Source organism: Phoca vitulina, unplaced genomic scaffold, assembly GCF_004348235.1.
Source record: "Phoca vitulina isolate PV1807 unplaced genomic scaffold, GSC_HSeal_1.0 scaffold47, whole genome shotgun sequence".
NCBI classification, from domain to species: Eukaryota; Metazoa; Chordata; class Mammalia; order Carnivora; family Phocidae; genus Phoca; species Phoca vitulina.
The window spans coordinates 5,629,593-5,647,020 of record NW_022589750.1 but is presented as its reverse complement, the minus strand read 5'-3'; the positions used below and the strand labels follow the sequence as shown (position 1 = coordinate 5,647,020).

General features: G+C 46.0%; 1 protein-coding gene across 1 annotated transcript in view; it reads right to left on the bottom strand.

Annotated features, from left to right (window-relative positions):
• DNAH9 (dynein axonemal heavy chain 9) overlaps positions 1 to 17,428 on the bottom strand; it is a 338,385-nt gene that overhangs the window by 241,516 nt on the left and 79,441 nt on the right. Inside the window, exons 20-26 of the mRNA XM_032431745.1 lie at positions 13,452 to 14,322; positions 10,455 to 10,585; positions 9,984 to 10,110; positions 6,230 to 6,382; positions 4,714 to 4,839; positions 2,175 to 2,414; positions 1,696 to 1,856 (exon numbers count right to left, since the gene is read on the bottom strand). Coding sequence (XP_032287636.1) covers positions 1,696 to 1,856; positions 2,175 to 2,414; positions 4,714 to 4,839; positions 6,230 to 6,382; positions 9,984 to 10,110; positions 10,455 to 10,585; positions 13,452 to 14,322 — 1,809 coding nt within the window. The remainder of the gene's footprint in view (positions 1 to 1,695; positions 1,857 to 2,174; positions 2,415 to 4,713; positions 4,840 to 6,229; positions 6,383 to 9,983; positions 10,111 to 10,454; positions 10,586 to 13,451; positions 14,323 to 17,428) is intronic.

Genomic DNA, 17,428 nt, shown 5'->3' with positions numbered 1-17,428 from the left:
TTATGTCTTTGCCATCTACAAGTCACTTATTTAGAGTGAGCCAGCCATTCAGGTACGCAACTCAGTCTGGAGAAGAAAGGATTTAGGCTCGACGGAATTATAAGGGAAAAGGGTGCACACTTGGAGTAGACTTTACAGAAATCTCAACAGAATTAAAATAGCCTATCCTCGCTCTCCTTTGCCCAAACTGTGCTGTCAGATACGTTTTCATAAAATAGAGTTTTCATAGTTTTACTCCTCTGATGAAAAATTTCCAATAGTTTATTGATACTTACTGGATAAAGAAAGTATGCTGCACACTTTATGGTTGGACTCTGCCCACCTTGCCAGGCTTATGACCAACCATATCCCCTCAAGTCAAGAGTCTACCCCCTCTTCTAGGAACAGGTCTTGGATTCTCCCATTTCCATGTCTTTGCACACAAAATTCCATTTTTCCAGAATGCTTATCAGTAGTTCTTTAGCTTCTGGGGATCCTAGACCACTTTAACAAGTAACGGATGCCATAGATCCTCTTACCAGAAATAGTGATGTGCGCACAGATTTCTTTACAATTTCATGGACAGCCTGGCAGTCATTCTAACCTACTGAAAAGCTGTTGGAATTCTACACTTCCTTCCAAGTCCAGATCGGATACCACCCATTGCCTGGTGCATTCCCAGTCTTCTTCCTATGGTGGGCGGGATCCCCATGCTCGGAGAGCTTACGGCTAAGTCACTTGCTTGGAAATTTGTGGCAAATGACTGTGAGCCCTATTTTATACTATGGCCCTGCACGCTTTCCCCTTGTGCTATTTAAATTTTTATCTACATATGTCTTATTTCCCTCACTGGAACTGGAGTCTAAGGGCAGGAAATGTTTTAGTCACCTTTGTATGCCCAGTGACTACTTCGGGGACTGGTGTGAATTCATTCATAAATTAATATGAATGACAGAGACTATGGTTCTCCAAAAATTTTAAGCTCCTTCATGGCACGGACTACCTGGCTTTGATCTGATTCCCAGAGTAAGAGGTGCTCAAGAAATGTGCCAATCGATTGGTAAGAAAATAGTAATAGGGGGCACCTGGGTGGCTCAGTCAGTTAAGCATCCGCCTTCGGCTCAGGTCATGATCTCAGGGTCCTGGGATCGAGTCCTGTGTCAGGCTCCCTGCTCAGCGGGGAGTCTGCTTCTCCCTCTCCCTCTGCCCCTTCCCCCGCTCGTACTCTCTCACTCTCATTTGAATAAATAAAATCTTAAAAAAAAAAAAAAGAAAATAGTAATAGGATCATCTACTGAGCACTTACTATACTCTGAAACTCCTTATGAGCATTATTGTCCTTTGTCCTTATAAACCTCATGTGAGGTTTGAGTTACTACCTCCATTTCATAGATGAGAAAACCAAGAACAAGAATTAGGTCAAGTTTTTCAAGGTCAATTAGCCGGTACGTGTTAGAGCCGGTGTGAGAATCCAGGTGTGTAGGACTCCCTAGTAATTCCTCAAAAAAAAATCACAGCTCACTAATTTGCTCTGGGGTTCATTCTGAGAAGGGCCCTGCCCTACATCCTTCCAGTTTTATTTTTATGTGTGTTGTGTGGTCAGGCCCAAGCCCCTACAGCTCTGTGGACAAGTAGCAAGTGACGTGGCCTTGACCCTGACTGGCCTGAGGCAGACCGCGGTCTGGTTCTCTGTGAGGGGCTGACGCCAGTGCTCACCTGTCCGTCAGAGGCGTGATCACCAGGCGAGGCGTGTTTCCCAGGTACTCGTAGGAATAGAGAAACTGGGCATCACAGATGTTGGCGAAGCAGTGTTTGGCCTCATCATCCCAACGATGCCGCAGCTGGGACAGCCAGAGGAAGGCCTGAGCACTGTCCACCTAAAGAGAGGGTGAATCGCTGTCCAGCAGGGAGCATGGGGCCTGCAGGCCACAGGACACACAGGGCTCTGGATGAGCTGGGTGTTGTCTACCAGTCAAGAGTATGTGCTGGGCCCCCCGTAGCACAGAAAGCATGAGCTGTTCTGATGATACTCATTTGCTGGGAGCAGCCACCATGACCCTATCCCGGCTCTCTGGCCAGCACAGAGTCTGGGACCTCCATGTTTGAGCTGTATGTGAGCTTCTCCCTTATCCCACCATTCATGGTGTATGTGAGGTCCCACCAAGAGGGACCCTCCTGAAATGTCTGGGACTCACCTTCTGAGCAATCATCTTGGCCACCACATCCCGGGCATGCACATCAATGGTGCATATGGTCATGATCTTCTGCCGGTCCCCTTTGGAGAGATGGCCGATTAGCATGGTGATGAGGGTTTTGAGCTGGGCCACTTGCTTCTTGTAATAGTCCTTCATGGCATTCTCGTAGCCTTCCTCCAGCCTGGCAAATGCAATGCCCACCTCTGTGGTCCACCAGATCTGAGTGCAGGTCAGGGCCACCTGTGGAACGAGGAGCCACTTAGTAAAGCCATCACCAGGACTATCTCCCAAACCAGCCCACTCATCCATCACCCAGCAAGAACCAGAATGGAATCACGTGGGTGACGTAAGCCCCTTCCCTCCCTCTTCCAACAGCCTTGATCAAGCGAGCCACTTGTCTCCATCTCCTTGGAGATGGGAAGTGGTTCCAAGTGGGGAAAGCGCTTTCTGCTCTTGAAAAAAATGTATTGTTTGGTTGAAAACAACCAAAGAATCACTCTGGTCAATGTCAGTGGCTTTTAGAAATTGCTACACTGATCTTTCCGTTTTTCCCCCCAGGCAAAACATCTTTCCTGTGCTTGGGAGGTTAACAATATGCTGACTGAACATCTCAATAGCACTTAGACTTTGTTCTGTTCTTCTTGAACTTCTTGTGGTCTGAGCATTCTAGCTTAGTGAGCCACCGATGATCATTTGTGGCACGTTTTTGCTTGTCCATAACACTTAGGCTACATATATTTTTTAGTTTTTAAAACCTATCACCTTGAAAAGCCCACTCTTGAAGATCAAGGTGAATTACAGCAAAATTCAATGGAGTCAACAGGATTTGTGTTTTTCAGAGGTTTGAAAGAGATACATGGAAAAAGGGATTCGAATGAACATTTCTTCTGTTTGCTGAGAAACTTAATGTGGAAAAGGCATAATTCTGATTATTCATGGTGGAGAATTTAGATACACTGATCATCTGTTGTATTGTTTGATTTGGGAGACCCTGCTCTAGAGGTCCGTCACAATAGCAGAAGGCTATTTTCTTGCCTCAAAATTCTGATTCAGGTAAACAAGGAATCCTGACAGGAATGATTCCCTTTGTGAAAAAGAGAAACCCATCATATAAATGTACCATTCTCTCATTTGTCTGATTTTGCCGCTGGGTTTAGACATACGGTTCTGCCTGCGCTGTGATCTTGTTGGGATGGTTTGAATGTGACATGCCAACTACACAGTTAAAAGACTTCTTCCCTTCAGCAGTACTGACTTCCTTCTCATTTCTTCTGTTTGTCTACACTTGCTGCCAGGTCTACACTCGCTGCCAACATTTTCGAACCTTCGTCTCCCGTCTCTGCCCCCCAGCAACATGGCACCACCTGGCACTCCACTGAAATGGCCACACCAAGTTCAGGGATGCCTCTCAGCCTCTTTATTTTGCTTGATCTCTTCCAAGTGCATGGCATGACTGACCTCTCACCCACTACCAACAGTTTCGTTTTTGGTTCCATTATGACCATTCCCTGGTTTTCCTTCTATCTAAAAAGGCACCGTTTCTCATTCTGCTCTACCAGCTCTTCCTTGCTGACCCCATCTTTGCATGATGCTCAAGGGTTTGTTCAACATCCTCATCTCCATCTACGTGTTTTCCAAGGCCATCCTCTCTACTCCTATGGCTTCAATTACCAGTAGACATCTGCAACCCCCAAACGTACCAGCACCAGCACTGTGCCCCTAACAGGGAAGGCAGGAGGGGATGTTGCAGCCAGAGTCATCTAAACAATTCTCATTAGTTCACACCTTTCCCTCATCGCCCTCCTGAGAAGCCTGGAAAGGATTCAGATACATCTCAGAAGCAAGTCAGACTCCCTCAGGTGGTCCATAAGAACTGGCTTTGAGTTTCTTCTGCAGGACCCACCTGCTGCCTCTCACTTCCTCCTCCCCTTCCTCTTGCTGCAACCACACTCAGTTCCTCAACCACAGGATGCTCTTCCTTGCTTCTGAGCCTTTGCTCATGGTCTTCCCCATGCTTGGTGGCTCTTTCCCTCCATCCTTCACTTGTTTGCTCCTACTTCAAATCTCAGCTTCTATGTTGTATCCTCAGGGGGGTGGTCCCCGGACCCTACTAGCTAGCTCTGTGCTCCCAGAGTACCAGGTCTCATTGGTAAGTGACTGACTTTCACATCAGTCTGTAAACTTCGGCAGGGCAGGGTTATGATGTCTCGTTCCCTGTTGGGGGTCTCCTGTGTTCAGCGAAGATCCTGGCACATCCCGAGCAGGCTGGCTCAATGAGTTGAATGGTTTACATTTTCTCCCTACAGTAGTCAGTGAGGGTAAAAATGGCCAACACTTGATTCTCCAAGGTAATGGTTGGAGTGGGTCATGGCTGACAATTCCCCTGTTCCCTCTTGCTAACCCCCTCACAGACCAGCCTCTTCTAACTGGGAAGCACATAGTGAGTTTGGGGTCTGGTGTGCCCTGAAGGCTGCAGGAGGCCCCCAAGGGAGAGGACTTAGTGAAGGACGGGGGCCCACAAAGGTCCTGGTTAGAATACCTGAGCTGGATAGTCAAAGAGCCACTGTTCCCTTGGCTTTTCTTCGTAGGCAACTACACCTTCTGTCATCCCGTGCCTCACTGTGGCCCTCATATGAGCAAGCACACGGTTCAACCATATTTCCACCTGAAAAAGAACTCTGAGTGAGATGCTGGGTTCTGAGGAATGCATGATCACTCACCTTGAGGGAGTGAAGAAAATGTACAACCCCAATGGCTGCCAGAAGGCACAGGGAGCCATTTTGTTTCTGGACCCAGGACAGTGATTGGTGAGAACGAGGCTCAGTTAAAAACAGGCCCATTTGGAACATACAGGACAAAGCAGCAGGTTAAGGGAAGCTTCCTTCAAGGAAGTCTTAATCTGGGTTGAGCAAGGTCAGTAAGTCAGTGGGTTCTCATGAGCTTGTCCACACTGAGGATGGCGATGTCAGCCAGAATTATATTTTCCAACTAAATGCTTTCTGGTCTACCAATGGATACATCCCGAATCAAACCCCAGGGTTCCTTCTCATAAAACTAAGAATGTCTGATCATTTCCTGGAATTAGAATTGCTTTCCCAGAAACATATGGATGAAGGTAGACCTCTGTAAAAGATTTTTTCTCCAGGTATGATTTTGGACTTGATTAGAAGCCCCAGGGACAATGCTTTGTTGGATCACTTAGGATAATAAACAAAGAAGGGCTTATACTTTAGCGGTGATGGGAAAGGATAGGAAGGAAGTCTAAGGAGGGAACCATCCCATGTTTTGTGCTTCTTGAACTGTACACGGCAGACTTAGAGGTGGTAGTTCCTGGAGTGGGATGGGATCTGGCTTTCCCAGGGCTAGGGCTGTGGGAGGAAGTGACTCTGAGCTGTATTTGTACAGAGAAATGACATCTCAGGAGAATGGCTGATTTCAAAGAGCATTTTCTCCAGGGTAAGATGTCAGGGTGCCAGATTCCCCTGTGGGGTGCCCCGGGCTTTGTCATGTTAAAGCCTCCCTGTGCTGCTAATCATTTTAAAATCCTTTTCTTGTTGACTGGGGTAGTTGTTTATGTGCATTTTATTCCTCTCCACACAGGTCTTTGGTTAAGAAAAACAGATGGGGCACCTGGGTGGCTCAGTTGGTTAAGCGACTGCCTTCAGCTCAGGTCATGATCCTGGAGTCCTGCGATCGAGTCCCGCATCGGGCTCCCCGCTCGGCGGGGAGTCTGCTTCTCCCTCTGACCCTCCTCCCTCTCATGCTCTCTGTCTCTCATTCTCTCTCTCAAATAAATAAATAAAATATTTTTTTAAAAAAAAAAAAGAAAAACAGATAGATATTGACAGGTGTCCTTCCTGGAGAAAGGAGAACAGGGACTAGGAACTTTTCCGATGTCAGTTCAAGTCAAGAGAAGCTAGCAGTCCCAGGACACAGACAGCAGTTCTGGCCCAAGGTCAAGATGGCCATCTTGAAGGTTGAGGCTGCCTGCATTTGAATGCAGACACTTGAGAGGGAAAGGGATGAGAAGGGAGGGAAAGGGACTTTTACTCTACCCGACCGCTGCAGTCACAGGGCTCGCTGAAGGCCACATACTCTCCTTCCTTGCTGTACATGCCGAGACTTATCTTGGTTGGTGGCTCACCGGCATCCGGTTGGAACTGCATCTTCGCCATATTGTCGAAGAGTTTGGAAAGATGGCGTTGGACCTACAAAGGAAAATCGTGCCAAAGGATTGGAGGATGTGTCCAGGAAGATGCTCATTAGTACTGTTCAGAGGTCTACTGTGTGACAGCCATTAAAGGCTGGATATCAAACATTTAGAGGGAAGCGTGTGGGAACGATGGTGGTATGAGGTCAGAACCAACTGAACTGGGTAAGAGTGCCCAAAAGAATATAAAATTGGTGGGAATTGTGGACTAGCCACCACCCAATGAAGCCACAAAAGTTTGATTCATGTCTGCTTGATCTAAATGGGAACAGACTGGAGAAAAAAAGTGATGGTTAGTTTGTAAACCCTCTTCCTCAGGAGACAGGCAGAGGATAGTCTGCAGAAGGGCAGTGGTGACAGTGACCTGTAGAAGAAGTTGCCCAGATGTTGGAACCATTTCGGTGCAGCAGGAGGATCCAAAGCAGGAGGATCCATGCTCACCCCAATCAGAAAGCCTAGCCATGCCAGGACTTCTCCCTTGTGGGTCGTCTCATGATACAGAAGCCCTTTACAGTAACGCCCCAGGGGAATGTTCTGGGACGGTTGCCGGAGGGCCACACCATGATCGTGAGGTGAGGGAGATGGCAGGTTGGAGAGGAAAAATAAACAGAAAGCTGCTCTTTGGTAGAGCCTTTTGAGATACAGGGCCTTCAGGCTTCTGGTACCCTGAATTGTAACCCTAAATCTACAACAACCAGCTCTCCAGCTTATGAGAGGAGAAATTCTACATGTGTTGAAGTAAACTGTGAGGTACTTGAGGAGATCCCACCCACAGTGACTTGGGATGAATATCTTGATGGGATGGAGCCTTCTTTATCTGAGAGAGAAAGACAGACAGAGAAAGGAGAGGGAGAGGGAAGGAGAAGCTTTAATAAAGGAAACAAAAGTAATTATGAAAAATGCCACCTTGTTTTCAATTAAATGAAAGAAATATGAACCCTACAAAATATGAGGTGAAGACGAATTGGTAGTGGTAGGGAATAATGTAAGGAAACAACAAATAGTAAAGGACCAAATCAAAACAAATTCAATATGGTGGATGAGCTTGAGAACCTATGGAAGAATTCCAAGGAAGAGGGATAAGAGATGAAAATCTGTATGAATATATGCAAATACATATGAATATGTGAAGGTAATATATAAAGCACAGAGAAGATAGAATCTCAACTTTTGGAAATATGAAGGGGAAAAAGTCCGGATAAATGGAATAGAAATATTATTTTAAAGCATACAGAAAGAAAGCTTTTTCAAGATAATGAAAGCCCTAGTTTTCAGATTGGAAAAAAACCTCATCATGTGTTGGAAAAATGAACAAAGTATATAAACGTATACAAATTTTCTAGAATTAAAATTTAACTTAAAATTTTGATCTCTACAGAGATCCAAATAGAAAGAACTTAGGCTACCTAGAAAGGTTTTGGGAGAACAAAGGCAGGGAGACCTCAGATGACATCTCAGATGATGTCTCAGAGCTATGTTTGAGGGGATTTGAGGAGAAATTGCTGTGACCCATGAATTCCAAACTCAACCATTCAATCACTCGCCTATAAAAACAGCTGAGAGTCACAGATATAGAAAGAATTGGGGGTTAGCCTCTCATGCTTCATCTCTCAGGATGGTGAGGAGGGGGGAGCTACTTAAGGATTTACTCAAACCAAGTGAGAAATAAATAAAATATATTTAAGAAGGAGTACATCATGTATAAAGGGTCTGGCAATGATCTCGGACTTTTCCTATGCGTGGAATTAATGAACATACAGTTACAAAACAGAATGTTAGTGTGATAAATATTTCACCGCCACCATACCTGGGCTACTCTGCAATGATGCCCATCTATAGTAAAAAAAAAAAGGGGGGGGGCTTTAACTCTAGGGATAAATTCTCTTTAGTACTTGCTTCTTACCCACAAACCCAAAACATCAGTTCAGTAACTTGGAGACAGAAAACTAATGCGTGGGTGCCATCTTTTGGCTCTGTTGGAGCAGCTCACATCTATCGCTGGCGATGCAAAAAGCTAGAACTTCTATGGAGGGAAATGGGGCAATATCAAACCCGACCACATAGCATTTATCCTTTGACCCAGAAATCCCACTTCTAGGAATGTACCTGGAAGGCAGACCTCCAACAATACAATACTCCAAATTATTCAATGCCACATTATTTGGAATTGCAAAATAGTATAAACAACCTCTGGCCAAACTATGGTATAGTCCCATGGGGTGTGATGCAGGTATATTAAAAAAAAAAATGAGGGGGATATATTTAAATTGATAGGGAGTGATTTCCAGGACCCATCACTACAGAAAAAAACGGTGTTCAAGTATATATAGGACGCTACCTTTTGTGTGAGAAAGGAGGGTAAATAAGAAAACATACGTGTGCAAATGTAAATGCACATCTGCTCATGTTTGCAAAGATAGACCAGAAATGCATGGGACTGGTGACCTACAGGGAGTGGAGGGGAGGAACAGGAGTAGCGTTGCCCACATACCTTTTTGCATAGTTTGACTTTAGAATGCTACACATTCAAACAATCCAGTCGATGAGGATGGGGACGAACCTCCAAAACTCAAGGCAAAGAGAAATAAATGAACTTGACTATACTTCAAATGAATAATGAAATCACATGGAAGGGGGAAAAGAACTCATCCAAGTCACTTCTGAACAGGGTGTTTTGACTGGCTATCCTCACAGGAAAAGTGGAGAATTAGAAAGGAATCCTGAAGTCTTGTTAGGGTGAGAAGTGAGGAGAGCTACGGGAACATGCATGGAGACATCATCCCTCCCTCCTGTCGGTCACTTGGGAGACTCAGACCTTTGGTCTAGGACAGTCACTTGCAAAGTGTGGTCCCCAGACCAGCAGCATCATGTGGGAAACCCTTAGAAATGCAAATTCTCCAGCCCCACCCAGACCTACAGAACATGTGAAGCTCTGGGGGTAGAGCTCAGAAATCTGCCTTTTCGCAAGCCTTTCAGGTGATTCTGATACACCTGAGCCACCCGGTGACTCTCAAGTTTGAGAACCACTGTCCACAGCTCCAAATACCAACAGTGCTCCAATTAGTTACTCTAATATTAAGGAAAAAAAAAAAATAAAAAACCAACCTTGTAGCAAAGGGGCTATTTTACAGATGAGGAAGTTTGTCAAAGAGAAGGGACACCCAAGACTACATGGGGGCCAATGAGTGGCTAGAGCCCCCAATTTTGAGCTACTCATACACACTCCTTCCACAAAATCACAAAATGTCAAGTTAATACAACCTCCAGTCTTCTCTCCCGTGGAAATTTTAGCTATAACTTTGGACAGCGGTGTCCTGGATCTCTCTTCAGAATCAGATCAAAGGCGTTCCCTGTAAAGGCTTAGCACCCCCTCCACATTCCCCATCCTCAAAGCTTCCCCCTTTAGGGGGCAGTGGCCACCGATGGGCAGGGGCCACCCTGAGAAGCACAATGGTGGGCATCAAAGATGCTGGTGGGAGCACAGGTCTGAAATACGCACACTGCCAGAGAGAGGAGGCATAATGGGGAACCTGAAACCCTCCCCACCGGGAGCCCCCTCCGTCCTTCCGGACATTTCCACGAGCTCTCCTTCAGCTTACCTGTTGCGGTGCTGTGCCATTGGAAAGCACGTCTAACAGGTCAGAAGAGGACAGAAAGTAAAACCGAGGGAAGGCAAGCCTTTTGGTATCCAGGTACTCGGCCAGGGCCTTCTCACACAGGTATAACCTGAGGGCACAGACGCAGAATTTCCTGATTAAGTTTGCTTAGACCCACAGGTGCATGCATAGACTCGGCCAAAATGCAGACAGACGCAGCATACGGAATACATGCAGAATCGGTGCAAGAAACACTTATGGGTACTTGCAAATATACACACTGGTGCACTTCCACCCAAATAAATGGCTCTAGTAATACCTCCCATTACCTGACATACAGGCAAATCAAAGCACACACACAGACACATGCTCGCTTGGACAGTTAAAGGAAGTAAGGATCTCGGAGACAGAATCGGAAAAAGGAAACACTGCCCTCCTCGGGACTAAAAGGGGAGGCAGCAAGCAGACCGTCACCTGCTCTGAAGATCTTCCAGTTTTTCGTAAAGACCTGGTTTGTTGGTGGCTTCCACTACATTGGGAGTCTTCTGGGCGGCATAAGCTAGCTCTTTAAAGTCAATGTCAATGCCTTCAAATCTTTTAGAATCCTGAAATAAACACGTGGGGAAAAATGAACTATCGCTTTCTTGGACTTGAAGATCCCTCGTGTAGCAAGTGAGAAGCAGAAACCAGTTCTGGGGATGTTCTAAAACTCAGAGAAGGAAATATCCTTAGCTTGAAAGAGTTGTTCCTGAACATTTTGGTTGTAAACCTTTCTGTTTTGAAAAATCATTGAGGAGTGCAAAGAGCTTTTGTGTATGTGGGTAATCTATCCATCAACGCGTCTCCTCTCTTGGAAGCTCAAGTTGAGAAATTTTAAAAAGTATTTGTTAATTCATTTATTTTATTTTTTAAAAAAATTTATTTATTTTTAGAGAGAGAGTGTGGGGGGGGGGCGGGAGGAGCAGAGGGAGACAGAGAATCTCCAGCAGACTCACTGCTGAGTGAGGGTCATCAGTAGATGATCCTATTACTATTTTCTTTTTTTTTTTCTTTAAGATTTTATTTATTCTAATGAGAGTGAGAGATCACGAGCGGGGGAAGGGGCAGAGGGAGAAGCAGACGCCCCGCTGAGCAGGGAGCCTGACATGGGATTCGATCCCACGACCCTGATAACATAATCTGAGCCGAAATCAAGAGTCAAATGCTTAACCTACTGACCCACCCAGGCGCCCCTGTTAATTCATTTAAAAAGTAACAATATTAAACCCACAATGGTAACGTAACATGCTTTTATCTAAAATAATTGTATTTTCCACAACAAAATAACTTAGAAGGTAGTCTTGTTTCACTTTTTTTTACCCCAAATTTAATGTCTGACTTAGGACATGACCAGATTTTCTTTCCTGCTCTGCATTCAATCTGTTGTGACTTCACATGTCCAGTAGCCTCTGGAAAACTCCCCTGTGTGTGCACAGAAAAATGAGAGTGAACAAAAAGGCAAATAACATCTTAGCATTATTACTAAGACAGTCTTGACCTTGAGGATCCCCTATGAAGGTCAAAGTCCTGGGACAATGCCTTGAGAACTGTTGGGGTAAAACACATACTTCCTGCATCGGGTGGACAGCAGATCCAGTATCTCTCCTGGGTCTGTGCAAAAGTTGATGTAACCAAAGAAAGATGTTCTTCAGCAAATGTGATGTCAAATTAATTATCATCGTTTCCCTCAAACATACAACTGCTCAAGAGGGTAGTTGAAATGCCCGGGACAATAACATGCAGGCTTTAGCCCAATATCTGGCACCTGGTCAGAGCCTGTGGTATTATTATTATGTGACAACAATCATAACAATGGGTGCTGTGTGCACTCTTTAATTACATCCCTGAAGTGGGGACTGGTATTTGTCCCAGTTTACAGGAGGAAACAAGAGCACAGAGACGGTAAGTAATTTGCCCGAGATCCCACAGCTACAAGTGGGAAAGCTAGCCCCTCTCCCAAGAAGATTTAAAAATAGGATGGCAGGGTAAATTATGACTGATCCATGAGGTATTTTGTTCCCGTGAAAGATGACAAAGTATCAAGGTTATAGATGTATCGGAAATATGGAACATAAATGCTCCAATGAAAAGAGCCGGAAAGAAAATCGTAATTACACAGTGAGCAGTTACGTAAAAAACGTGTATATACATGAAGCCAAATTGGGAGACATTCATAATGAATGAAAATAGTTACTAGTTAGGGTGTACGATTACGACCGATTTTATTATGTTTTTAAATTGTCTCTGTGATTGTACTGATTTAATACAAAGAAAATAAATGTATCCCCATATTTCACACACGGACCTATGCCTCTGTGGAGGAGCTAATGGTACTAATTCTTTCTGATGTGTGGTTCAAAGTTCTCAAAATCCTCCTTTAGAGTCTCTACAAAAGTCTCCACTTCTGCCCTTACTTCCTAATTAAACCTGCTCTTCTTCAATCCCTTGTGCTGGAGAGAAAATCTGGCTTATTCAACTTGGCCTAATGACAACATCGCTCTCAGAACGGTTTCTGGCTCTTTTTCATTCCGGATGTACAACCTGTAATTGGCATTAGGGCGTGAAATACACTTTTGTGGGATGAGCTGGAAAAACACAACGTTTTGACGGAATGAGCTTTAACTTTTTAAGTGGGGCCTGAACGACACGTGACGTTTTGGAAGCAAACTAATTTGGAAGCCGAGAACTTGCTGTACCAAAGGGAGACAAGAGAACGTCTGCAAAACAAAAAATTTAAAAAAATTTTTTTTAACGAATTCGAGTCCACCGAGAGGTGGGTAAGCTAATGGCATGTTAATTAGGACAGATTAGAAGGGGCAATCAACCACAGGGAAGGTAGTAATGAGAAGAATGCAGATTTTCTGGAAATTCATTGCTTAGGATGGAGCGGAAGGCTGGTGTTAAGAGCGTGGCTCAGGCCAGAGGTGTCACAGAGTGGGTCCCTGCTGAGAAGGAACTTGCATTTGCCTGGAAACAAGGCTCCCTTCCAGTGGCTAGCTGCATTGTAATCGTCTGCGGAGCAACTCAGGACTAGCTCATCCCAAACTGCGGTAGCAAATGGTTTCCGCTCCTTTCTTGTATATACGTTAAAACAACAACAACAACAACAAAAAACCCAGAACCCCCCCAAAAAAAAACCAAAAAAAAAAACCCCCAAACCCCCCCCCCCCAAAAAAAACCAACAAAAAAAACACACCAGGTTCTCCTTCGTTTTCCCCACCCATCCAGGGACAAACTAATTGGTGTGCATTTCTCCTTCTCTCTTTCCCTCTGCCCGCCTCTTGGTGGCTTGGGAGGCCCATGTGTGTGGGAGGTGCCTCTGAGTGAAGCCAAGGCAGGCCAAGAAGGAAAGGTCTAGAGATGCGGGAACTGGGGGCTCCTCCCTTCACTCGAGTAAGAGAACGGAGAGAGCAGGATTTCCTCGGCAGGTACCTGGGGCAGCTGAGCCCGGATATCCTCGGAGCCAATGAATATGCTTTCCAGGTGAGACCACGTGCGCTGCACGTGGAACCAGGCGGAGATAACAGCATCAGCCATGGACAGCTTCTTCTGCCAGCCAGACACGTCCTCCAGGAAGAAGGCGATGTACTTGGACATCATCAGGTTCTGCAGCTGGACTTGGTTGTCCTCCAGAACCTCGATGAGGTCCTCGTCTGACTGCAGCTGGGGGACGTTGGTCCGTGGGTGGGGCTCATACTGGAATTCCCTGCTGGCCCAGGTGGTCTGCAGCTCCTTCAAGGTCTTCTCCATGGCCATCTCTTTCACGGCTTTGTCCACAATGCCCCGGACCTCGTCCTCAAAATGGTGCAGCTGGAGCTGTAGGAGATGGGTCAGGGTGGCGTCCTCGTCCATGGTGAAGCTCGCACCCGTGGCCTGCGTCAGCTGTCTCCAGTGCCGCTCCCGGATAGCTGGGTTCTGCAGCTCGGCCACCGCCCTCAGGGAAGTCAGGGTGTTCAACACCATGTTCTCCAGGCCTGTGAATGCATCCCAGGCCCTGACCTCCTTGTCGAGGTTCCGGATGTGCCTGGCAAACCGTTTACACTCCCAGTCCAGAGCCTCCACGTTGACCTCCTTCCACCGGGTGGTCTCCCAGGCATGGATGCTGGAGGTCACCATCCCAATGGTGTCCCAGAGCTCCTTCAGCTGGCACACCTCCTTTCTGCTTTGCTTCAGCTGCTTATAATCAGGAACATTGACTTCAAACAAGCCAGCAGCCTCGGAAATGGAGGCCATGGTAGATTCCATCTGCTGTATCTCCGCGTGCCTGGCATCCAGAACTCGGTGAGGGTCAGTGCTATCAAACCTACAAAACACAATGCGTTCCCTTTGTGAGAATAGCACCCAGCGGCTCATCTCGTGGAATCACCCAAGTGACACCGGTTCAAATCTTTAAGTGCTTAGTATTTTAGCACAGAGCACTAATTGTCACCAAGGCCTGGGAAGAAAAGGCACTCTGGTAGGTGGGGGTGGGGTAAGCACGGCCAGCTGGAGAAAAGGCCATGCAAGGGGAACACCATGCTTGGATCTTCTCTTCACATCTGAGAAGGTAAAATGACTCCTCTCCCTTTCCACCAGCCCCTGCTCCCCCATCCAGGTGTAGAGGGGACCACCCCTTTGTTCAAGCTCCCTTTAGACTCTGCCTGCACTTGTTGGCTTCTGGAGCACCTGACGTAAGAGGGCACTGTCCTGTTACTGTTGATGCTATAAAGCCGAAGCTCTGGCCTGGAGCTACAAGTCATAGGTGCTCTATAAGTGAGCGAGCTGGCGCTTAGAAGCCCAACCCTAGACCAAACCTGGCATCACGCCCTCTGGGGCACTGGTTCTCAGTCTGGGTGGCATGTTAGAATCTTCTGGAAGCTCTGAACAATCTCCATGCCCAGGCGGCTCCCCAGTCCAATTAAATCAGACTCTTTGGGGGTGAGATCTGGGCAAAGGCATTTTGTTTTCAAGCTCTCCGGGTGGTTCCAGTGGGCAGGTTGGTCTCCTTGACCCTGGTGAAGCTCACACTGGTGGCCTGCACCCTCTTCAGGCGATAGGACCTCCAAGTTTGGGAACCATGGGTAGGGGTCCTTGAAGACCAAGCACAAAGCCCTCACAAAGGCCTTGTACAGTCACTGTCCCGTTCCTTCACTATGTCCCTCGAGTCAGGCTCCTCATCTTCTTAAGTCCCTCCTCCAAGTTGTCCTTGATCTCCCTTTCCCCCATTCTGGCCTGCACCCTCCTACATCCTGGGTAGCCTGTGCTTCTGGAGCCAACTGCTATAGACACTGTATCTAGCTTTAGAGTTGTAGTTCACATTTCCTCACCCTCTTCTCTCCAGTGCTCAGGGCATGCCCCACTGCCCCGGACCCTCACCCGCTTTACAGTGCTACCCCTCTAGACCTGCGTTCCTGGCATACCTCCCCTCCAACACAAGGGCCCAACACTCAGGGGCGCCTGGCTGGCTTAGTTGGTGGAGCATGCGACTCTTGATCTTGGGGGACATGAGCTTGAGCCCCATGCTGGGTATAGAGATTACTTAAAGATTAAAAACAAAATAAAGAACCCTACATGTAAAGGAACCCACGTGGGCAGATAACATTTCTTTGATCAGAAGCATGCAGAATCGAGGTGTTCAAGGAGCCTCTTCTTTTCCTTAATCTACTTTCTCCCCATCACTGATCTTAGGTTTCTTCTTTCTGTGTGCTTGGAGGGCTAGATATTGGGGCACCCCGACTTCAGGGTGAATACTGTGTTCCTCTAAAATCAGAATAGGGCAGGGGTGCCTGGGTGGCGCAGTCCGTTAAGCAACCAACTCTTGGTTTCCGCTCAGGTTGTGACCTGAGTCATGAGATCGAGCCCCACGTCAGGCTCCACACTCGGCATGGAGTCTGCTTGAGATTCTCTCTCTCCCTCTCCTTCTGCCCCTCCTGCTCATGCTCTATTTCTCTCTCTCTCAAATAAATAAATATTTAAAAAAATTCAAATAGGGCATCATGGGGTTCATCATTAAGGGGAAAGTTGAGAGGAAATGAGTGACTGGAGAGTTGGTCATGTCCTCCAGTCTAGCGCTCATGTGTGCGCACATATGTGTGTATTTGTACATATGTGTATGTTGGGTGGGTAGTGGGGTACGGAGGGGAGGAGGACACACAAAGTCCTATTCTTGAACTGCCTCTTCTCTCAGTTGTCTTTGGAAATATTTGACTTGACGGATGGAAAGTAATCCTAATTGAAGTCATTTACCTGAACTGCTCGTCACTTAAGACTAATTACCATGCAACACAATAACAGTTATGCATACCATTAAATTAGTGTCAGATTAACTTTGATGCTTGCTATGTGTGATTCTGTTTGTTCCATCTAAATAGTTTTTGGCTCGTGTGCTACGGTTGTGCATTTACATCTTAAGAGAATGAGACTGAACATCATGACACATCTTCGCTGTTCTCCAGCTCCCAAGAGTTCCAGAACAGAACAGGAGGTTGAAGTCCTCAGAGCTGAAGAGGGTCCTTCATCTATATAAGCAAGGCACTTTCTCCCCCAGGAGACCAGTGGGAAAAGAACCAGAAGGAAAGCAATGTAATATCCTCATGGCAAGTGGTCCACCAGGAAAGCTCACCATGCATGAGCAATCCTGCTTATTCTTCATTTCCAAAGACTAATTGTCGGGGTTGCGTAGGTTCTACTTTTTATCTTGACTGGAGTGACTTGCAAAGCGAATTTCGCCTCTTGCTGTACAAGATCTACCAGACAAACTCTAAAAGCCCACATTCTGTTTATTAATGGGGTATAATTCAGGAATAACTTATTAGGTAAGATGTGAGCTCCTAGAGTGTTTGAGGGTATACACAAGAGAAAATAAATGGTTTTTCCAACCATTCTTTCCTTAGCACATGTGAACACCCTTAAATCAATACCAGCTCCTCAAATATCTGGAAGAAGTGATCCTTTGTCAAACCTATTACAAACTTCATCTACCTCGTGGCATAATTTTTGTTTATAGTTTAAATTTGTGCACGGTCATTTCCTGTAGCTGAGCACACATAAAAGTTAATTTGGCCTAAGTAGTGAAAAGAATCCCTAGACGTGAGGGCAGGTAACCCTCTTCCCATTTCAAAACTCTACTGCACATTGTCAGGATATTCACAGAGCTGATTAATGTGCCTAATAAACTGAAAGTAGTTCTCCAAACCCTAGGGGAACAATACAGTATAAGAACAAGAAAGCAATAGGAGGGAAGGGGGTGTAGTAAGTCTTTAAAATTGAAATAATAATGCAAAAGTATTTTAATCTGAAAGAGAAATGCCTAGCAAGTCGGGATGAATAGAATTGAGAGAAATGGAAATTTGGTGCTCATGCGTATGATCGCAGAAAAATGATTGACTTAGGCTTGACCTAGACATAGGTATGGAGAGAGACAGGGAGGA